Source organism: Bos indicus x Bos taurus, chromosome 29 (genome assembly GCF_003369695.1).
Source record: "Bos indicus x Bos taurus breed Angus x Brahman F1 hybrid chromosome 29, Bos_hybrid_MaternalHap_v2.0, whole genome shotgun sequence".
In the NCBI taxonomy this organism is placed as follows: domain Eukaryota; kingdom Metazoa; phylum Chordata; class Mammalia; order Artiodactyla; family Bovidae; genus Bos; species Bos indicus x Bos taurus.
In genome coordinates this window covers 7120044-7142548 of record NC_040104.1, presented here as the reverse complement: position 1 = coordinate 7142548, position 22505 = coordinate 7120044, and the positions used below count along the sequence as shown (strand labels likewise).

The 22505-nt window shown below is 51.7% G+C and overlaps 2 protein-coding genes and 1 long non-coding RNA gene across 3 annotated transcripts; 2 read left to right on the top strand and 1 right to left on the bottom strand.

Annotated features, from left to right (window-relative positions):
- Nucleotides 1–1462: 1462 nt before the first annotated feature.
- C29H11orf68 (chromosome 29 C11orf68 homolog) lies at nt 1463–3680 on the bottom strand. The gene is made up of 2 exons (XM_027531857.1): nt 3533–3680; nt 1463–2871 (listed from the first exon to the last, which is right to left on the bottom strand). Exons 1-2 carry the CDS (start codon nt 3652–3654, stop codon nt 2115–2117), a joined length of 879 nt encoding a protein of 292 aa, XP_027387658.1. The 5' UTR covers nt 3655–3680; the 3' UTR covers nt 1463–2114.
- Nucleotides 3681–3856: 176 nt separating this feature from the next.
- Nucleotides 3857–6091, top strand: DRAP1 (DR1 associated protein 1). Its single transcript, XM_027531858.1, has 7 exons — nt 3857–4100; nt 4344–4416; nt 4525–4618; nt 4894–5013; nt 5134–5227; nt 5436–5524; nt 5864–6091. The coding sequence occupies exons 1-7, from the start codon at nt 4059–4061 to the stop codon at nt 5967–5969; spliced, it is 618 nt and encodes a 205-aa protein (XP_027387659.1). The 5' UTR covers nt 3857–4058; the 3' UTR covers nt 5970–6091.
- A 1408-nt stretch (nt 6092–7499) lies between these two features.
- LOC113886436 lies at nt 7500–20664 on the top strand. The gene is made up of 5 exons (XR_003509439.1): nt 7500–7597; nt 14052–14276; nt 19401–19489; nt 19795–19876; nt 20333–20664. It is a non-coding gene; the product is annotated as an uncharacterized LOC113886436 (long non-coding RNA).
- The last annotated feature ends 1841 nt before the right edge of the window (nt 20665–22505 follow it).

Below are 22505 nucleotides of genomic sequence, written 5' to 3'. Positions count from 1 at the left end.
GGGAGGGGGAGAATGGGGCACGTGGCAATGGTTTGGGAGAGTGAGCAAAGGGCTAATGTGGGGCCGTGAGGAGGGAGCACAGGGACTAAGTGTGGGAAACGCTTAATTGTGGAAGAACCAGGTGGTGTTGATAGCACTTGGGCATCTTTGTGGGACCCACGAAGGCCTGGTCAGGAGCCACCCAGGCCTTGGCTCAGTTTGGGCAAGTGCAAGACACTCATTGTCTGAGGGAGGCAGGGCCCGGGGCTCCAACATGGAGACCACTCAGCTGGGGACTTCCCAGGGTTGGGCCGAGGGGGACTCAGCTCAGGAGGGGGACTCAGCTCAGGAAGGAGGAAGCTGGGAAAGGGGCCGAGCCAGCATGACTCACCTACTTCCACTCAGTCAGCCTGGTGGCATCTCCGCTCCCCTGCTCCAAATTCCAATTCGATGAGGCTGCTGGAGGCTGAGTCAGTTCCAGCACGAGAGCCGAATCCCTAGGGGCTCCCTGCCAGACACCCTGGCCTCCAACCAAGGCCAAGGCCAGGGCCAGGGCTGTGGCCAGGGGTGTGGAGCCAAGCTTCCAGAAGCTGTTGCAGCCTCAGCAGAGGGCATGGCCCAGGAAGATGAATGTGAGTGAACGTGCCAGCTGCATTGTAAAGAGCTCACTCTAGGTGAGGCTGGAGACCCCCATCAGCCTGGTAAGGACTAGGGTGACTTTTTTAAAAATGTTTACTTATTTTTAGTTGTGTTGGCTGGATCTTAGATGTGCCACGTGGGTTCTCTAGTTGAGGTGCCCCATGGCACACTGGATCTTAAGTTTTCCAACCAAGGATTGAACCCATGTCCCCTGTATTGGAGGGTGGAGTCTTAACCACTGGACCACCAGGAAGTTCCTGGGGCACAAGTCTTTTAACTCTCTCTGCCCATGACTCAGGTAACTCTCTTCCCCTCTTGGTCTCTATTTTCTTGACCATAAATTGAGCCAAAATCTTCTGATAGGTTGTGAGAATTAAATAGTCCATATGGAAGTGCTTTGCAAACAGACTGGTGGCCTCTGATGGTCTGGGTGGTAGGAGGTGAGTATAAATGGGAAGACTTAGAAGGCTTTTTAAGGTTGAGTACTGCACAAGGATACTTCAGCCAAGCAGGTCGAAACCCAGTTCAACCTCTACTCACTGGACCATGTGCCCTGGTGGAGAAGCAGGGCAGAACCAAGGAGGTACCCTTCTCTAACGGGCACGAACACACCCTGTGGGCTAGTAGTAGTCCCTCAGACTTTACTGGGCCAAGTCCTTGAATTTATGGGAAATCACTGAACAACTGATTCTGATTCTTGGATGGAGGTGAGATAGGACTGACTTTGAAGAGGCTCTCAGAGACATTCCCAGCTTGGCCACTGAAAGCAATCAGGACAGAGGGGGCAGTCTCTCCTGGCCCTGCCTCTCTACACCAACCAATGCAGGTAACCACCAACACAGTATTGTAAAAAACACTCAAGACACAGACCCAGGCTGGGTTTATTGAAATGCCAGGAGTACGCATGTGACAAGGGAGCCAAAGAAAGGAAGAAGGTGGTGCGGGCTATGAGGTGGCAGGGACAGGCCCCATGTCCTTGGCCCTGGCATCCCCTCTCTGTGCTGGGGGCGGAGTGGGAACGATCACCCACTCTCCCTCAACAAAACGGCATGCTCAGGCCCGCAGGACCTCTGCCCCTGCACTGTGAAGGCCCCGAGGAGAGGGACTGGAAGCACTAGTTTTCTCTCTTGAGAAAGAGGAAGAGAAAAGGAGGATGCAGGAGGAGGGGGAGGTGCAGCCAGGGATGAGGGTGGCCAAGGAAGGTTCTCCTGCTGGCGTCTGCACCCTGCCTGTGGCTCTGGATGACGGAGGGGAGGCAGCAGCGAAGAGAGGCTGAGGGTCCGGCCCTCAGGGAGCCACTGCCTCCAGCCAGCAGGGACTGGAGTCAGCCCGAACACAGGACAGAAGTTCAAAGGGATCGAAGATGCAGGCAGTTCCCGAGTGACCCAGTCCTCAGAGCTGGAGGGGCTCGGCCTCCATGGGACAAGGAGGGGGAAGACAGGCGGAGGCTCCAGCCCCAGCAGCGGGGCAACGGCCGTCTGCCTCATGTGGCACTATTAGGTCAGTTCCACATTGTTGGCACGGTCCAGCACACGGGAGCCACGGGCACTGCCCCCCAGCTGGAAACGGCTCTCATAGAGAGTGGGGCAGAGGTGCCAGCGGTTGGCCCGGTAGATGCCCAGGTAGGTGTAGACGTCAGGCTTGTAGGTAAGCAGACACTTCACGCCTGCCGCACGGATGGCTGCATCTGCCTCCAGAACACCCAAGCGGTCCGTGAAGTCGTCTGTATAAACGCAGATGACCTGCCGCCCCCCCTCCTTGGCCCGTGGGCTCACCTTGGCCACCTGCAGCCGGCCCTCGACCACGGCCCGAGCAATGCCAGCCCAGGCGTGGTCCAGCTTGAAGCCAGGTGCCAGGTGTATCAGCCATTTGCCAGAGAGCACTTGGTGGGTGATGGCCAGCTGGCGCAGGGTACCAGGCGTTACGGGCCGCCCGCTGGTCTGCAGAGCTTCCCAGGCAGCCTGCAGGCCCTGCACATCACCCGAGTTGGGGATGTAGCCCTGCCCGTATGCTGCAATCCAGCCCACGGGCTCAGAGTTGGGCGAGCCAGGGTCCCCATAGCGGGTAACTTGGGACGGCGGGTACTTGGCCAACCAGGCATCCAGCTCTGTGGCAGGTGTCATGCGGGCATCAAACACCAGCCAGGGGTCCATGTCAGCTGCCATGGCCTCTGCAGCCAGGTGCTCAGCAGTGAAGCCATCTTCACGACCACCTGGAGAGTCCTCTTCCTCCAGCTCCTCACCTGGTTCCATCCTGCGGGAGGGAACCGAATCAGGGCAGGGCCGGGACAGACTCAACTTGCTGAGTCCTAGGGGGTGCCAGGCACTGAACTGAACTGAACTGAACTGAACGGTGTGGGCCTTGGCCTCGGCTGCCGCATCCCCACGATACAAGCAGTTGTGCAGAATTAACCGCCTGAGGTGGAACAAAAGCTGTATAAATGTAGTTAGTGTTATTACTGCTCTCCCTGACCTACAAACGAGGAAACCGAAGCTCAGAGAGAAGGGGCTCACTGCAGGTCACACCTTCAGTGAGTGACAGGACCGAAATGGGAATTCAAATGTGGGAACCGCCAGCCCAGCTACGCCTCCTGGTCCTGCCAAAGCCTGGCCGCTCTCCCGGGCGCTGGGATTTAATGGAGGAAGGCAAAGCACACGTCCTCGCAGCACCGAGGCAGGGCCCATGGGGCCAGGCCTCCCGGCAAGCGTTATCCAGCCTACTTAAAGACGAGGGCACTGAGGCGAGAAAGGGCAGTGTCCGATCCGAGACCAACGGGGCGGTGCCTGGACTCGAACCCAGGCTGGATAGAGGCTGCAGGAGAGCCTGCCTCCCGCCCCGCCGCGCCCGCCGCCATTAGTGCCCACGGCCCGAGCTGCGCCCCCGCCCTGCCCCCTCCCGCCAACCCCAGCGTCACCTCCGGCCTTCGCTGCGCTCGGCGCCGGCCCAGCCCCGGGCCCGGCTCCGTTCCTGCCGGGGCTCTGCGCCGCCGCCACCGCCGCGCCCCGCCCCCGCCACGGCTGCCGCCGCCGCCGCCATCTTAGTATCCCGGCGCCTCAACAAGAACTTTATAGACAAACGCAGCACAGGGCGGGGCCGGGAGGGGCGGGGCCGTCGGGGGCGGGGCCATCGGGGAAGGCGAGGAGGGGCGGGCCTTCGGGGGGCGGAGCTAACGTTCGCTCTTCAGGTCTTGGGGGCGGGCGGGAGTGGCGGTTCCGTCCCGGACGGACGCGCCAAGCCCGGGAGGCTCTAAGTGGGAGGGCACTCAGGCCCTGCCGGCGGCGTCCTGTCCGGCGGCGCTAGGACCCTGTAGGGAGCGTAGGGGGCGGAGCCGGCGGCACCAGGACCCGGGGGAACCGCGGCGGACGGGCTACGAGCAGGCCCGGGTGCCGGGGGGCTGCGGGCGGCGGCGCTGGGCCCGGCGCGGCGGGAGAGGCCCCGAGATGCCGAGCAAGAAGAAGAAGTACAACGCGCGGTTCCCGCCGGTGAGCACGTGAGCGGGCCCCGGAGGAAAGGGCCGGGCTCTCGGGAGGCTCCGGCCCAGGCCGGGCTAGGGAGGCGGGCGCATCGCCGTGTTCGGGGCCCCGTACGCCCCGCCCCCTTCCGTGCCCTTCCAGCGTGGGTGCCCCCCGCCCCCTTTCTCTCGGGATGCTCCCTCTCTTTGCCCGGCTTAAGCACCTTTTCTGGGACGGAGGCGAAGGGGTCCGAGCTGTCTGTCCCCTCCCCAGGCACGAATCAAGAAGATCATGCAGACGGATGAAGAGATTGGGAAGGTGGCGGCGGCCGTGCCTGTCATCATCTGTATCCTGTCGGGAGCTGTCGGGATGGGGGAGTGGGGGAGCCCGGAAGCCCCGGGGTCGCTTTTTGTGGATTGGGCCACCACCCCGCGTTCTCCTTGACCCTCCTCAGCTCGGGCGCTCGAGCTTTTCTTGGAGTCCCTGTTGAAGAAAGCCTGCCAAGTGACCCAGTCCCGAAACGCCAAGACCATGACTACATCCCACCTGTGAGTGGCTCCGATCCTAGAGGGCCCGGTTTGGGGTCTTCCTCCAGGAGTTCACACACCTGGAGGAGGCTGTGCCCTGATAAGGAAGTGGTAGGCTTCTGTGAGGTCTGTGGATTTGAGGAGGAGGGCTAGGATGTTCTGGCCAAGGAGGAGGGTTGGGGTGGAAATTTTCCAGGTTCCATTCCCCTGACATCCACAGAGTCCCTACTGTCCCTTGCTGAGGGCTCAGATGTCTGGGCCCCATCCGAGTGCCACCCCCTTCCCACTTCTTCCAGGAAGCAGTGCATTGAGCTGGAGCAGCAGTTTGACTTCTTGAAGGACCTGGTGGCATCTGTGCCTGACATGCAGGGGGATGGAGAAGACAACCACATGGATGGGGACAAGGGTCCCCGCAGGTAGGGAGCCAGGGTCCAGTGTCCAGGTGGGGAAGGCCAAGGCCCCTGGGCTTGGGGATGGCTGGGGAGTGGTGAAGGAGTGGGGAGACCTGAGGGCAGATGTACTGTACCTTCCCGAAGGGGCCGGAAGTCAGGCAGCAGTGGCCGGAAGAACGGTGGGATGGGAAGCAAAGGCAAGGACAAGAAGCTGTCAGGGACGGACTCAGAGCAGGAGGTGAGTGAGGCCCTAGGCTTCTGCCCCACAGGGTGGACAGGGCAGCCCTATACCAGGCCAGGATGAGCTGGCTGGGGGCCTGGTCCCTCACCTGTGACCTTTGTATTGGTTTCTTTGTAAATTGGGGTTACTGAGGTCAGCCTCCTGTCCCTGCTTTCCAGTGATGGGGCCATGCCCTTCTAGTCTCTAATTCCTGCTTTGTTCTCAGGATGAATCTGAGGATACAGACAGTGACGGAGAAGAGGAGACACCACAGGTCCCACCCCAGGCCAGCCACCCCCCTGCCCACTTTCAGAGGTAAGCAGCTCAGTGGCACCGAGGGGGCCCACTGACCCCAAGACTGACCCTGGCCTCTCTCCTGGCCTCCCTGGCCACTTGGTTCTGTTGGTCTTGGCACATTTGGGGGATGGAAGAGGAAGAACTAAGAAAGACTTCAAGGCTGGGGACTGTGCTCTCAGAAGGTCCCCTTCTGTTAGGTGGGGCTGTGTGACCTGCCCTGGGTCCTTCCCTTCTCTGGGCTTGCTCCCTGTTGGTACAGTGGGTAGTGGGCTCTGGGGATGCCCTGGTGGGGCTGAGTGGCCCGGGATGGGCACCAGAGAGTGGCCTGATCTTTCTTTACTGCTCTCTCCCCTGCAGCCCCCCGACACCCTTCATGCCCTTCACCTCGACCCTGCCTGTGCCCCCAGCACCCCCGGGCGCCTCAGCACCTGACGCAGAGGAAGAAGAGGATTATGACTCCTAGCGCCCTCTGCCCCCCAGGCCACACCCCCTTTGGTTTGTTTTAGTTGCTCTGGGGGGAAGAGAGACCATAGAGCTGTTCTTAAATTTATTAATAAAATAATAATAAAAGGGAACACTCACGTCTGTCCCGGTTTTTGTCCAGAGTTTGTGGCCTCCTTCTCTCCTTCTACCTCCTTCCTGATGCTGAGCTGGGACCCAGAGCCCCGGAGGGCTGGGCAGCAGTTGACTGAAGAGGGAGGGCTGGAGGCCACAGTTCTGCCAGCGCAGGGCCAGGGGTGCCAGTGGAAGGAAGGCCGGTCGGAATGGCAGAGGGTCTGAGCCAGCTGGTGCTGGTCATGCTGGGGGACAACCTGTCTCATGGTGCTGTGTGTCCCTGGGTAGGTTCCTCTCCTCTGAATGGCTTCTTCTTGGCTCTCTTATGTAGACCATTGTGTTTACTCTGGGTTGGTACAAAGGGGCAGGTAACAGAAATGAGTCTGGAAAACTAGAGCTTGGGCCACTTGCCTTAAAGGACACGAGGAGGGGCGGTGGGGGCAGAGGAAGGTGGTGTGGTAGGGGGCCATGAAGGCTGGCTGGGGAGCAGGCAGTGACTCTGAGCAGACCCCGGAGCTACGCGCACGAGGCAGATGTGTCTTCCGGGAGAAGCGGCTTGGTGAGGCCCGCAGGAGGCTTGGAGTGCTGCAGGCAGCCTGGAGGCCTGGGTTGGCAGTAGACTCGAGCGCTGATGACTAGGAGGGAGGGGATATTCAAGGACTTTTGGGTTTCTTCGGGTGGGGACATGGGGACATAGAAGAGGGATCTCAAGTAAGAGCAATAGGGATCTTAGTAAGATCTCAAGTTTGGCTGTGATGAGTTTGGGGTGCCTGTGAGGCCACTGAGGAGAGGCATGGGGTGGGCACTTGGACGTAGTGGGCTAAAGACAGGTGTGTGAGCCTTGAGAGTCAGGGAGAGGGGAGGGCTGGAGTGGCCCACCAAAGGAGACTGAAGAGCAGCCAGCCCGAGGGCCCCTGGGAGCTTCTGTGGGGCCCACCCAGGGGCGTCTGGGAGGAGAGGTCAGCTGTCAAACGCCTTGGTGGTGGAGACAGGGAGAGCTGGAGGTGAGAAACTCAGAGGTGAATGGGAGCAGCACTCAGAACCATGCGGTGGAGGTGGGAGAGGACAGAGGCGCAGAATGACAGGGGAACAGCTTTGGTTTTGTTTTTTAAAATTTAATTTATTTGGGGCTGTTTTGGGTCTTCACTGCTGCTTGGGCTTTTCTCTAGTTGCAGCGCCCAGGCTTCTCACTGCAGTGACTTCTATTGTTGCAGATCGTGGGCTCTAGGACACACGGGCTTCTGTAGTTGTGGCTCCTGGGCTCTCGAGCTTAGGCTCAGTAGTTGTGGCACGCGGGTTTAGCTGCGCCATGGCATGTGGCATCTTTCCAGACCAGGGATGGAACCCATGTCTCCTGGATTGGCAGGCGAATTCTTTACCACTGAGCCACCAGGGAAGCCTTGGTTTTTGTTTTGTTTTGTTTTGTTTTTTAAGATGGCAGAAGTGCAGGCTGAAGTGGCTGAAGGGATGGGAGAAGACGACTAATGGAGTGAGGTGGGGTTGCCTGAGGGCAGCCCCAGTCCAAGAGGGGAAAAGGTGAGTAGGTTTTGGTGGGATATTGAGATATTCAATTTTTATCTGGCGGCGTGTGACTTCTTTATGAAGTCAGAGGCAGGGGGACAACTTGGATGGGCCCAGAGCAGCTGGAGCCTGGGGACACGTCCTGTCTGCTGCTCATCTGTTCCTGCTCCAGGTGTAAGAAAAGAAAGCCGATTTCTTTAGGGGGGGCTTCCCTTGTGGCTCAGCTGGTAAAGAATCTGCCTGCAACGCGAGAGACCTGGGTTTGATCCCTGGGTTGGGAAGATCCCCTGGAGAAGGGAAAGGCTATCCACTCCAGTATTCTGGCCTGGAGAATTCCACGGACTGTATAGTCTATGGGGTTGCAAAGAACTGGACACGACTGAGCAACTCTAACTTTCTTTAGGGGAAGCATTTCTACTCAGCCTGTGGTGTGTGCAGCTGACCTCATTTTGGGAGATGGGATTGAGGCATGGGAACTGCCAGCCTGGTCAACCAAACAGGCCCACGGGCAGGGTCAAGACTCAGGTGGGCAAAACACCTGAGCCCTGGGACTTCGGGTGGGACTCATGGGAAAGGGTTTTGACAAGACCACTGGCTTCCCCACGGCGCTGGGGTGGCAGCTGGAAGCCCTCTCAGGAGTCAAGGTGAGGATGGCAGTGGCCACACTGGGGGAGCAGGGCTGGCGGAGTGGAGGCTGGTGGCGGCCGGAGGCCACTTCCCACCCCAGGGGGTGATCCCGACTGAGCACAAAGCCAGCATAGCAGCACCAGGAGGCTCAGAGGTAGAGACTCCAGACGACCTCTGAGCACCTTGACCCTGACGCCTGTACACCCTGGACTTCTTAGTCACGTGAGCCAATAAAAATAATTTTTCCCCTTGAAGCCAGTTAGGTTTCTGACACTTGTAACTCAGAGAGCTCTGGCTGGCAAGAAGCCTGAAAGGGAGGTGGTTCCCATCAGCCTCAGAGAGGGAGCAAATGGTTTTCTCCAGCAGCAGGTTGGACCCAGTCCCAGAGAGGGTGGGCAGCTGGGATCCATGGAGTTGAAGGCCTGGCAAGCTGTTTGAGGAGTGGAGGCAGGAGAGGAATAAACCCTGGAAGCCCGTTGCTGGGATCTGTTCACAAGATGAGATTCTGTACCGAGGGGATTGGTGATGGTTGGGGGATGGCAAGGAGGCCAGGGTGCAGGGGGCAGCCTCCATTCCCCCGGGGGGTGCAGGTGGGAATGAGGCCCCCAGGAGCCGTTGGCCTGGGCTTCTGTGTTTTCAGGCTCAGACTTGGCAGAATGCTGTAAGTCCCAGATTCAGATCCTAGCTTCTTAACTTATGAACCTTGAACAAGTTCTCAACTTCTCTGTCTCAGTTCTCTCATTTGTATAACAGGGCCTAGTTATTACCTATGTTAGTTATATATACTGAACTATATATTCTAGAAGAGGAACTAAAGAGCCTCTTGATGCGGGTGAAGAAAGAGAGTGAAAAGCCAGCTTAAAACTCAACATTAAAAAACTAAGATCATGGCATCTGGTCCCATCACTTCATGGCAAATAGGAGAGAAGGTGGAAACTGACAGATTTCACCTTCTTGGGCTCTAAAATCACTGTGGATGGTGACTGTAGCCATGAAATTAGGACACGATTGCTTCTTGGCAGGAAAGCTATGACAAACCCAGACAATGTGTTAAAAAGCTGAGACATCACTTTACTGACAAAGGTCCATATAGTCAAGGCTATAATCTTTCTAGTAGTCATGTATGAATGTGAGAGCTGAACAATAAAGAAGGCAGAGCACCAAAGAATTGATGCTTTTGAACTGTGGTGCTGTAGAAGATTTTTAAGAGTCCACTGGAAAGCATGGAGATCAAACCAGTCAATCTTAAAGGAAATCAACCCTGAATAGTCTTTGGAAGGACTGATGCTGAAGCTGAAGCTCCCAGTGCTTTGGCCACCTGATAGGAAGAATCAACTCATTGGAAAAGACCCTGGAGCAGGGAAAGATTGAAGGCAGAAGGAGAAGAGGTCGACAGGATGAGATAGTTGAATTGGCATCACAGATTCAATGGATGTGAACTTGGGCAAACTCTAGGAGATGGGGATGGACAGGGAAGCCTGGCGTACTGCAGTCCACGGGGTCACGAAGAGTCGGACATGACTTGGCAAATGAACAACAACAAAAATATGTGCTAGTTGTACCTATTAATTAGGGTGAAGGATTCTCCAGGCAAGAATACTGGAGTAGGTTGTCATTTCCTTCTCCAGGGGATCTTCCTGACCCAGGAACCGAACCTGAGTCTCTTGCATTGCAAGCAGACTCTACTGACTGAGCTGCAAGGGAAGCCCCAGGGTGAAGGACTAATGTAAGAAACTCAAACTGTATAGGTTCAAATATAATGGAAGTTTATTTCTTGTGCACATAAGGTTCATAATGAGATCTATCTGATCAGTGGGCTGTGCTTCTTTAAGAGGGGATTCTGGGCTCAAACTCCTTCCATATTGTGGCCCTACCATCCTCAGTTCATGGCTTTCAAAATCGCTGTAGAGGGACTTCCCTAGCTGTTCAGTGGTTGACTCTGCACTTCCATCGCAGGGGGCGTGGGTTTGATTGCTGGTAGGAGAACTAAGGTCTGGCGTGTCGTATGGCGTGGCCAAATGAGTAAATAAGTAAACAAAAATACAAGGTCACTGTGGAAGGAGAAATCTCGGAGGCCAGGGAAGTCTTCCTTGGCCAGGACAGGCAGTGGCCCCGTTGCCTCCGTTTGTCTCTCCACTTGACCTGTCACAGGGTCCCGCCCGAGGGATGCTGGGAAAGGTGGTTGAGCCAACCTAGGTGACGAGCCAGTTTCAGCCAAAGGAGCTCACACGCCTTTGAAAAGGGTCTGACCCAGCTTTCAACAAGTGTTAGGAGTGCACCCTTCTCAGTCAGAGGGCAGGGGCCCAGGGAGACAGTGTTCCTGGCTGGGCCTGGCCTCTAGGTATCTCCTGGGAGTGGGGGAAAAATGGCTCTGCCCTGCTCTGTGTATCAGTGGGCATGGGGAGGGCACCTGTCAGCACCCCATCTGCGGAGCTCTTTTTGGGATCCAGATGATTTTCATTCTTCATCCACTGGAGAGCCTTGAGCCTGAATGCCTTAGCCCAGCGTTGACTGTGCCCCAGGTATAAGCGTGACCAGAGTGTGAACAGAGGAGCAGCTTCTGGGGCCAGCGTGGCAGCCAGGACTGTGATTCTCAGATGAGGAGTGTGGGTCCACCTCTTCTTGCCACTCCCCCGCTCCACAGCCCATTTGGGGATCCATTCAGCAAACATTTATTGAGCACCTAGCATCATTACTCAGCAGGGAAATGAGGTTCCACAGTCATCCATCAGAAGCCTGAAATTAAAAAGGCTTATATCAGGAATTCCCTGGTGGTCCAGTGGTTATGGTTCCATACTCACTGCCGAGGCACATGTGTGCTCAGTCCTGTCTGACTGTTTGCAGCCCCATGAACTGTAGGCCATCAGGCTCCTCTGTCCATGAGATTTTCCAGGCAAGAATACTGGACTAGGTTGCCATTTCCTACTCCAGGGGATCTTCTTGAACCAAGGATCAAACCCATGTCTCCTGCATTGGCAGGCGGATTCTTTACCACTGAGCCACTTTCTTAGTCATTCAGTCATGTCCAACTCTTTGCAATCCCATGGACTGTAGTCCGCCAGGCTCCTCTGTCCATGGGGATTCTCCAGGCAAGAATACTGGAGTGGATTGCTATGCCCTTCTCCAGGGGATCCTCCCAACCCAGGGATTGAACCCAGGTCTCCTGCTTTGCAGGCAGATTCTTTTACCATCTGAGCCACCAGGGAAGCCAATGAATACTGGGAGTGGGTAGCCAATCCCTTCTGCAGGGAATCTTCCCGACCCAGGAATTGAATTGAGCTACCTGGGAAGCGGGTATGTTGAGGGCCCGGGTTAAATCCTGGGTTGAGGAACTAAGATCCCACAAGCTGTGCCACGTGGCCAAAAATAATAATAGTAAATGAATAGCTCCTTTATTAAATAAATAAAGTCTGATATCACCAATGCTAGGGTTGGAAGTGGTGACACCAGAGCTCACACTACTGAGGGGAAAGGCACTCGGTGAAACCACCTTAGAAAACGGTTTGGCAGATCCTAATGGAGTCCGTGAACATGCACTTCTGCATGACCTGGCAATGCTACCCCTGGGCACACGTCCACTAACAGACACACACAAGAATGTCTGTATCCCCAGCTGGAAACAGCTTGAACAAGAGCACAAGTGAAGAAATGATAGAATATTGGATAACAGAGCAGCAACACGAAAGAGCAAACCACCGTGCCACACAACATCAGAGTCAATCTTGTAGATGTTATGTTGGCAAAAGAAACCAACCAACAAAAAGCAACCAAACAAATTACAACAGTTCATTTAAATAAAGTTCAGGGACAGGTGAAACTAACTGATGGTGATGGAAGTCAGTATTAGTACCTTGGTATGGGGACTGATGGGGGGCACACGGGAACCTTCTGGAAATTTTCTATAGCTTGAACTGGTGGTGGTTATTTATAACAATGGATCAAGCTGCCCACTTAAAATACACGCACCTTTATGATACCTGCTGAAAACTTTTACTTTATGTACATATCTAGTGGGGGTTTCCCCGGTGGCTCAGACAGTAAAGAATCTGCCTGCAATGTGGGAGATCCGGGTTCGATCCCTGGGTCAGGAAGATCCCCTGGAGAAGGGAATGGCAACCCACTCTAGTATTCTTGCCTGGAGAATCCCACAGACAGAGGAGCCTGGTGGGCACAGTCCACGGGATCGCGAAGAGTCGGACATGACTGAGCGGCTAACACACACGCACCTGTCTATTGAGAACATATTGCATGCCAGCTGCTCTTCTAGGTAGGGGTGATTATATGAACAAAGTGTTTCCTGGAGTTTTTTTCTGATGGGAGGAGACAGACAATAAAGAAGATAAAGAGTATGTCAAATGGTGAGACATGTGCTGGGAAAGGAAAGTGTAATAAAGAAGTGGGGAGTCCCGTGCAGGATGCTGGTCCAGTCATTCTATGCAGTGCTCAGGGGAGACTGATAACGTGAGATTTCAGTAAAAAACCCTACTAAGCGAGGAGTGCACAGGCCACAAGCTACCTGTGGGGAGAGGGCAGCGGGAACTGTGAGGGCAAAGGCAGGGACTGAGACTTGATTCTACCAGGTTCCCTGTGGTCTCCCCACCGCTGGTTCTCATTTCCTCCTCCACCACCCAAGGACCCAATTCAGGAGCCACCAGCCCCAAACTCGGCTCACCTCAGCTGAGGGGGTGTCCGGGCGCTGGCTGCCCCTCAGAGTCCCAGAAGCTTCATGGAGGGAGAGAAGGCAGCGGTGTGGGCTCCTCCCCGACACCTGCCCTGGTCGCTTCCAGACGTGCAGGCCCAGGGGCTGAGGAGGAAGGGAGGGGCCGGAGAGATTTGGGGTGGGAGTGACCTCACTTGCTGCCCCCGCCCTGGAGGAAGGACCTGCCGAGCTGCATGACATGGGTGACTTCGCCACTTCACCTCTCCAGCCTTCCACATCCATCATATGGGGCGATTTTTTAAAAGTTCTTGCTTTTTCTCTTTCTTGAGCAGCTTGCTTTCTTCATGGCCGCCCTGGGTCTTCGATGCTGCCGGGCTTTCTCTTGGAGCAGTGAGGGCTGCTCTCCAGTTGTGGTGTATGGGCTTCTCCTTGTGGTGGGTTCTCCTGTTGGAGCACGGACTCCAGAGGACAGGCTCAGTAGTTGTGGCACATGGGCTTCGCTGCCCAGTGGCATGTGGAATCTTCCTGGACCAGGGACTGAACCCCTGTCCCCTGCATCAGCAGGCACACTCTTAACCACTGGACCACCAGAGAAGTCCCCACCCAGAGCTATTGATACCGCCCCTCATGGTTGCCAGGAGACCAAACGCGAGGCAGTATCTCATCATCCTGCTCTTGTTTATCTGAGTCCACTCTCTCAGAAAGGTGTCCTCATCACCACCCATTTCACAGAGGAGAAGATTGAGGCTCAGCAAGTGAGTTGAGTGGCCTGAGTTTGTTCATTGGCACAGAGATTGTACACAGGCTTGTGCAGGGGTCCAGAGTGTGGGGAGGTGGTGTTCACGAGGTTCCCCCCCATTCTTTCTCTGGTGTGGTTAAGTTTGTCTCCAGGACATGGATGGGACCAGGTTCCCACTCTTCTGGGCTATGGGCACTGTGGCGGGGGCATGGCAGCTGTGACCCAGGCGCTCCACCAGGGGCCTGGTCCCTCCTCTCCTTGTGCAGAGTGTTTGGTGAGAGTGGCAGATGGCTCTGGACTCTCTCAGGGGGCTCCGTGTTGCTGGGGAGAGGGGCAGGACATGGGTGACACTCAACTCCCATAATTATAGTTGAGCTATCTTTGTTCTGAAATCATGTCCTTTCTATTTTGTGTGCACCTGTGTGTTCAAATGCTATTTTTAGAAATGGAACAAGGACTAACACTTGTGCGCCCACTCCAGTAATCGGAAAGCGACAAGGGAAAACAAGATCTCACACAAGACCCATCAGACTGGCAAGAACAGAAAGTCAAAAGGAAATTCCCTGGCAGTCCAGCGGTTAGGACTGCACACTCCCAACGCTGGGGCCAATCCCTGGTCGGAGAATGACGATACTGCAAGCCCTACCCCCTCCAAAAAGGCAAGCCAGGTAAAACAGATGGCTGGTGGGAGTGGGTACGTGGAAGTCTAGTGCTTCTGGTGAGAGCGTAAACTAGGGGCATGTTTGAAAAGGCAGCTTGGCAGCTAAGTGACCTCCAGCTGTTCCACTTCTGGGTAAGACCTCTCACAGGAAGAAAGACATGTCATAGGCGTGGTTAGAGGTGGCAGAGAGTTGGAGGCTCCAAGTTATTTGTCACTGGGGCGCGGCATGGCTGGTAGCTGCTGCTGCTAAGTCGCTTCAGTCGTGTCCGACTCTGTGAGACCCCATAGACGGCAGCCCACCAGGCTCCTCCGTCTCTGGGATTTTCCAGGCAAGAGTACCGGAGTGGGGTGCCATTGCCTTCTCCGATGGCTGGTAGCAGTGTGACCAAATCTTCACTGCATCAGAAAAACAGGAAAATGCAGAACAGATCTATAACGCAGCAGTGTTTATGGAAAGTCAAAACGCAGACAGCACAACAATGCTATATATTTCTGTCACTTACTCTGTGACCTTGAGCCAGTGACTTAAGCTCTCTGTGCTTCAGTTTCCTCATCTCTAAAGAGGGGACAATCCTAGCACCTCCTATGACACATAGAGTGCTTAGCACAGGATCTAGCACATAGTGATAGGGACAGAGTCAAGGGACAAAGTAGGTGTTTAAGTAGTTAATCCCACTAGGGTATTGTAAGTAGAAAAACTATGGGAGACCCCTGTAAGTTAATGATTACTCAAGAAAGCAGGTTTGTTTAACCACAAAACCAAGCAGGCTGAGAAGCACAAGACGTGCCCCCAAACAATAAAACAATGGTAGCATGAGACCCACATCCTGCCCAGTGAGCTCAGTAAGTTAATGATCCCTAGGGCATGCTCTCTGCACATATAAAAACAATAATTTTGTGGACTTAGCTTGACCATGTAGGGACAGGAAAACGTCCCTGCTCAACCTGGAGGAGGAAATGATAATGGAAGCATGATGTCTACTCAAGAAAGACAAAGAAATTCTTCTCCTCCTCCCCACTCTTCCTTTGGTTATAAAACCATAGCCCAGTAAGTTCTCAGGGCATGATATCCCCTCGCCTGTCCACTTGTAAGCTTCACAAGCATCCTATTCTAATAAATCACTTTTTAAAAATTTATTTATTTTTTATTGAAGGATAATTGCTTTACAGAATTTTGTTGTTTTCTGTCAAACCTCAACATGAATCAGCCGTAGGTATACATATATCCCCTCTCTTTTGAACTTCCCTCCCTTCTCCCACCCCATCCCACTGTTCTAGGTTGATACAGAGCCCCCATTTGAGTTTCCTTAGCCATACAGCAAATTCCTGTTGGCTATCTATTTTACATACGGTAATAAATCACTTTTTATCTATCACTTGCTCTCAATGAATTCTTCTCTGCATCGAGACATAAAAGACTATGGTACCAGAGCTCTTCAGAGCCCTAAAATCACAGCAACCTGTTTGTCAACTTCAAAAATAGTCACAACCTAAAAGTTGCGAGATATGTTTTACTTGGCGGGAATTTTTAGGACTTCAAACTGGGTAGACATCATCTCAAGTGACCCAAGAGAACTGCTCAGAGGAAGTGGGGGTGGGGTGAGGTCAGGGTACATAGACGTTTGCAGCCAACAAAGGGCAGGTAGTCTGAACATCAAAAGTATTTTTGTGAATTAAAGAAAACCAGATGTCTCAAGTTAAGGAATTTAGGGCTTTTCTACGTATGGGAAGATGCATTCCTTTCATACGCATCTCAGCTATCTGGGGCCACCATCCTGTGTTTTTCCTCAGTGCTCTCCTTAGGGAGCGGCTACAGCCTGGTGGCTGCTGGATCCCGGTATTGTTCTTCTTCCTGAGTGCCCTGGAGGGCTGGAATCCCTGAGGACTGCGACAGCCTTGTTTATTGATATGGCAGGAAATGCTCCACTTCTCAGGTTTCAATAGTAAGCACTCAGTAAATGGTGCCTGTAACTGACACGTATGGAAATAAATGCCTGGAAAGCAGATTGGAAGGACGTGAGCTAGACACACAAGAGTGCGGTGCTGTGGGGAGCAGGAATGGGACTGGGGATGGGTGAAAGGGAAAGTCTATTTTATTTTACTTATTTATTATTAATTTTGTGGTCATGCTGCGTGGCATGCAGGATCTTAGTTCCCCAACCAGGGATTGAACGTGCGCCCTCAGCATCGGGAGCAGAGTCTGAGCCACTGGACCACCAGGAAAGTCCCTGAAAGATCCATTTTAAAGGGAGGCTTTTTAGGACCATGGGGATACCTGGAATGCCCAAACCGAGGAGCTAGGGTGCTAGGTCCGTGCAACCCATGCTGAAAGCAAAACCAAGAAGTATTGTCAATTGTCATCTTCAGAAAGGGCCAAAGCAATTGATCCTCCTGGACACTGTCTATAAAGGCAGGCAAACAGTGCCCCTGTGGTGTTCTTGGGCTCATAGGTGTCTCCTTCCTTCACTCACTCAACAAATATTTCCTGAGCACCTACTCTGTGCCAGGTATTGCTCTGGGCTCTGGGGACAAGAGCACAAAAGAAAAAGGACAAATTGCTCTGGTGAACATTTGCTCAGAGAACCAGTGCCCAGGGGGTGGGGGTGGGGGTGCGGTGGGGTGGGGTGGGACGTGTTGTGAAGGAAAAGCAGGCGTGGAGAGGGGAGAGGGACGGGGCAGCAGTGTGCTGGCTATTCTGGGAACTTGGAGGAGGCCGGGGTGTGGAAGCAGCTGCAGGCAGGGGTGCGGTGAGGGGAGCCTGACCCTTTGAGTGAGGGGCAGGGGGTGGGGAGGGGCGAGTGCCGCCCTTGTTTCCAGCCACCAATTCTCTCCCACCCCCTGCCCTGTGCTGGGGTTGGTTTCACTTTCCTATTCCCCTAAATTCTCTGAGTTTTGTCTCTGCCTGTGGGTTCCCTGCCACCACCCACCACCTTTGTCTGGAGCCACAGCTGAAGTCAAGCAGGGAAGCTGATCAGTTTTGGGGTGGGGGCTCCATTCCTCCTCTAAAGGCCCCATTTCATTCCTGACCTGGTCCCATCTCCACTCGGGATCCACCTACCCATCATTCTCAAGGGACTGGAGTCCTCCCAGGAAGAGTCTTGGCTCTGGGCTGATACTCCTTGTATGTATTAAATAATTTGGTTATAGCACCACTGCTTACCAGCCTTGTGGCTTTAAGCGGGTAACCCAACCTCTCTGTGCCTCAGTTTCCTTATTAAATGAGCATCGTATTAGGGTTGTTTACGGAGATATTTGGGCTTCCCCGGTGGCTCAGTGGTAAAGAATCCACGTGCAATGCAGTAGACACAAGAAATGCAGGTTTGATTCCTGAGTTGGGAGGACAGCAAGGCAACCCACTCCAGAATCCCATGGAAGAAGGAGCCTGGCGGGCTACAGTCCATAGGGTTGCCAAGAGTTGGACGTGACTGAAGCCACTGAGCACACACGCATGCATGGAGATATTTACAGATATCTGCCAACCACCTACTTTGTGCCAGGCTGTTCTAGGCTCTGGCCTTAGGCTGTGACCAAACTCGGCTCCTGGGCCCCGTGTACAGGGGTCTCACCTTTGACCACATATTGGAATTACTGGGGATCTTGGAAGGTGACTGGTGCCCAGGGTCCATCTCCAGAGATTCTGATCTAACTAGATGAGGGCCCAAGCCTGGTATGTCGTAAAGACTCCCATGTTGTTGTTTAGTCGCTCAATCGTGTCCAACTCTTTTGCGACCCCATCGACTATAACCCACCAAGGCTCCTTGGTCCATGGGATTTTACAGGCAAGAATACTGGCCTGGATTGCCTTTTCCTTTTCCAGGGCTCTTCCTGACCCAAGGATCGAGCCTGTGTCTCCTGTACTGTGGTAGATTCTCTACCACTGAGCCACCTGGGAAGCCCATTGTATTTTAGATACTACTCTTTTATCAGATATATGATTTGTAAATATCTTCTCCCATTTTTGTGGACTGTCTTTTCACTTTTTTGATGGTGTCCTTTGACGCACAAGTTATTTAAAATTTTATTTCATTGAAGAATAGTTGATTTACAATGTGCTAATTTCTGCTATATAGGAAAGTGATTTGGTTGTGCATATATATATATAGATAGATAGATATTCTTTTTTATATTCTTTCCATTATAGTATAAACCAATAGAATGGGAAAGACTAGAGATCTTGTAAAAAAAAAAGTTAGCGATATCAAGGGAATATTTCTTGCAAAGATGGGCGTGATAAAGGACAGAAATAGTAAGGACCTAACAGAAGCAGAAGAGATTAAGAATAGGTGGCAAGGATACACAGAAGAACTATACAAAAAAGGCCTTAATAGCTTGGATAACCATGATGGTGTGATCACTCACCTAGAACCAGACATCCTGGAGTGTGAAGTCAAGTGGGTCTTAGAAAGAATTACTATGAGCAAAGCTAGTAGAGGTGATGGAATTCCAAGTAAGCTACTTCAAATCCTAAAAGATGATGCTGTGAAAGTGCTGAACTCGATATGCCAGCAAATATGGAAAACTCAGCAGTGGCCACAGGACTGGAAAAAGTTAATTTTCACTCCAATCCCAAAGAAAGGCAATGCCAAGGAATGTTCAAACTACCGTATAATTGCACTCATTTCATATGCTAGTAGACTATCCTCAAAATCCTTCAAGCTAGGCTTCAGCAGTATGTGAACCAAGAACTTGCAGATGTACGGCTAGATTTAGAAAAAGCAAAAGAATAGAGATCAAATTGCCAACATCTGTTGGATCCTAGAAAAAGCAAGGGAATTCCCAAAAAACATCTACTTCTGCTTCATTGACAATGCTAAAGCCTCTGGCATTGTGGATCACAACAAACTGTGGAAAATTCTTAAAGAGATGGGAATACCAGGCCACCTTACCTGTTTCCTGAGAAACCTGTATGCAGGATAAGAAGCAACAGTTAGAACCAGACATAGAACAGTGGACTGGTTCAAAATTGGGAAAAGAGTACGTTAAGGTTGTATATTATCACCCTGTTTATTTAACTTATATGCAGAGTACATCATGCAAAATGTCAGGCTGGATGACTCACAAGCTGGAATCAAGATTGCTGGGATATAGATAGGTTTGCACTAAGTTTTCTTTTTTTGGCTGTGCCATGCAGCATGCGGGATCTTAGTGAAATGGAAGTGTGGAATCTTAACCACTGGACCACCAGGGAAGTCCCTGCACTAAGTTTTCAAATCGGGAAATGTAAGTCTTCTAACTTTGTTCTTTTTCAAGATTGTTTGGCTATTCTGGGCCCCTTGACTTTGCATGTAAATTTTAGGATCAGCTTGTCAGTTCCTGTAAAAGGCAGCTGAGATTTCAATAGAGATTGAGTTAAGTTGGTGTGGAGAGTATTGCCATCTTCTGGGTTGTTTTAATTGACAGATATTTTCTCCTGGTTATTAATCAGAGTATTCTTCTTTGTATATCTGTTAAATTTTTATTGGATGCCAAACATTGCATTGCGAATTTTACATTATTGATCTGGATTTCACTGAATTTCTTTAAAGAGTGTTGGACTCTTCCTGGCGATTTGGTTGTTACTCCTGGGTTAGCCTGATCATTTTGAGATTTGTTACAAGCTCCTGAATGGTGAGTAGCCTTCATTAGGGGCTGATTTAGGCTCACTTCTAAGACATGGCTCTTCTGGGTTCTCTACTGAATTTTCTGTGTATTCAGTGAAATCTCTCTAACTAGAGAGAATCTTATAAAGATTTCTAGACCTGTGTGAGCTCTGGGAATTATTCCTGATTCCCTTTTCTGAGGGATTACAGTCCTGTGCTACCAATTTCCTAACATCTGAAAGCAGGGTTGTTTCTTATACTCATTGGAAAAGACCCTGATGCTGAGAAAGACTGAGGGCAGAGGAGAAGGCGGGCAACAGAGGATAAGATGGTTGGATGGTATCACTGACTCAATCGACATGAATTTGAGCAAATTCTGGGAGATGGTAAGGACAGGGAAGCCTGGCATTCTATAGTCCACGGGGTCATGAAGAGTCGGACATGACTGAGCAATTGAACAATCCAATTTCTTCGTTGTTTGCAGCCAAAGGATCCACCTGACTTGTTTGTGGCCAGAATCGGAAGTCCTCTCTCCTTTGAACTCCGCACGTCTTTTGCCCATCCCTCTTCCGAAGTTCCGGTGGTTTGGATTACAACCGTGTGTGCATGTTTCACCTCCCTCATGCTCTGTGACCGTCTCAAGGCAGGGAGGCTCATCTTATTCATATCTGCATCTGTAGGATGTCTGTTATAGAGACACGATAAGCACGTTTTTGTACTATGGTCTGCCCTGACCCTCTGCCTTCAAGTCACCTCACCTCACATCCCCAATCTTTAAAAAATTAATGCAATTAAAATTTTCCCTTTTTAAAATTTGAAGTATAGTTGACTTACAATATTATACTAGTTTCAAATGTACAACATAGTGGTTTGGTATTTTTATAGATACTTACCATATTAAGTTATTTATAATATTATTGACTATATTCCCTGTGCTATAGATTACATCCTTGTGACATTTATTTTGTTGACTTTCTTTCTTTCTTTTTTTTAACTGGCCATGCCTCAGTTTGTGAGATCTTAGTTCCTCACCCAGGGATCAAATCTGTGCCCCCTGCATTGGAAATGTGGAGTCTTAACCACTGGACAGCCAGGGAAGTCCCAAGGTTTTTATTAACTTTATATATATATGTGTGTGTGTACATATGTATATATATACATGTATAACTGGTTGTTTATATCTCTTGCAAGTGTGTGTGCTCAGTCGCTTCAGTTGTGTCCAGCTTTTTGTGACCCTATGGACTGTAGCCTGCCAGCCTTCTCTATCTATGGGATTCTCCAGGAAGAATACTGGAGTGGGTTGCTGTGCCCTCCTCCAGGGGGTCTTCCCGACCCAGGGACTGAGCCTGCATCTCTTGAGTATCCTGCACTGGCAGGGGGATTCTTTACCACTGCGCCGCCTGGGAAGCCCAGTTGACACTTCTTAATCCCCTTCTATCTGCCTATCCCCGCACCCCACTCTCTTCTGGCAACCACTAGTTTGCTCTCTTTATCTGTGAGTCTATTTCTGTTTCGTTGTATTAGTTTTGTTTTGTAGATTTCATGAAGTAAAATGTACGGTATCTGTCTTTCTTTGTCTGACTTATTTCACTAGCATAATACCTTTCTGTTCCATCCATCTTGTCACAAATGGCAAGGTTTCATTCTTTTTTTTATGGATGAGTAATAATCTAATATCTGGCTAAGGAAATGGCAACCCACTCCAGTATTCTTGCCTGGAGAATCCCATGGACAGAGGAGCCTGGTGGGCTACAGTCTATAGGGTCGCAAAGAGCTGGACACAACTGAAGTGACTTAGCAAATATTCTAATATCTATCAATATCTATTTACATATCACACCTGCTTTATCCATTCATCTATCGATGGGCACTTAGGTTGCTTCCATATCTTGGCAATTATAGATAGTGCTGTGTTGAACACTGGGCTGCATATATCTTTTAGAATTAGTGTTTTAGTTTTCGTTGGTCCAAGAGTGAAATTGCAGGATTGTATGGTAGTTCTATTTTTAATTTTTTGGAGGAAACTCCATACTGTTTTCTATCCTTAGAACACTGCTCCTCCCACTCCACCCAGAAGGTGCCACAGTACAGCGGGTCACAGTCCTTGTCCCACTAAGTCCCTGTGATTGGTCCAGGGGTGGCCATGAGACTCAAGGCAGGAAATGTCAGAATCCTACTTGGGAAGAGTCCTCTCGCTACTCTGGTGGCAAAGGGCCAAGGACAGAAATCTGGTGCTGCCTGCAGCCAACACTCCCACTGGAGAAAATGAAGCCAACACAGAGAGAGAAATGACGATGAAATGAGGAAGAGAAAGACACACACATACACGCATGCGTGCACACACAGACACACCACACACGCACGCACAGACGCACGCACACACACATGCAAAGGGGCTCAAATCTTTCAATCCAGGCAAAAATGAGGTCAGGCCCTGTTTATTTATTAGTAAAATAAGCCAGTTACTTATTTTATCCTTTTGGCTTAATTTAGCTCTGTCAGTTGCAAACCAAAAAACTTAACTAGTATAAGGCATCTCCATATATTTGCTAAATGGTAGAATTAATTTGCATACCTGCCTCATTCCCAATATAAGTGAGGTAACTTCTGGTAAGAACAAAGAAGATAAAATCTCAAAACAAAAATGGAGACTCAGG

What these genes read in the sequence shown, in the direction of transcription:
- DRAP1 (XM_027531858.1), top strand. Translation starts at nt 4,059, where the DNA reads ATGCCGAGCAAGAAGAAGAAGTACAACGCGCGGTTCCCGCCG. An exon ending in GGCCGTGCCTGTCATCATCT is followed by an intron (nt 4,417 to 4,524) that starts GTATCCTGTCGG and finishes GACCCTCCTCAG; the next exon opens with CTCGGGCGCTCGAGCTTTTC. An exon ending in GGGGACAAGGGTCCCCGCAG is followed by an intron (nt 5,014 to 5,133) that starts GTAGGGAGCCAG and finishes ACCTTCCCGAAG; the next exon opens with GGGCCGGAAGTCAGGCAGCA.
- C29H11orf68 (XM_027531857.1), bottom strand. Translation starts at nt 3,654, where the DNA reads ATGGCGGCGGCGGCGGCAGCCGTGGCGGGGGCGGGGCGCGGCGGTGGC. An exon ending in GAGCGCAGCGAAGGCCGGAG is followed by an intron (nt 2,872 to 3,532) that starts GTGACGCTGGGG and finishes TCCCTCCCGCAG; the next exon opens with GATGGAACCAGGTGAGGAGC.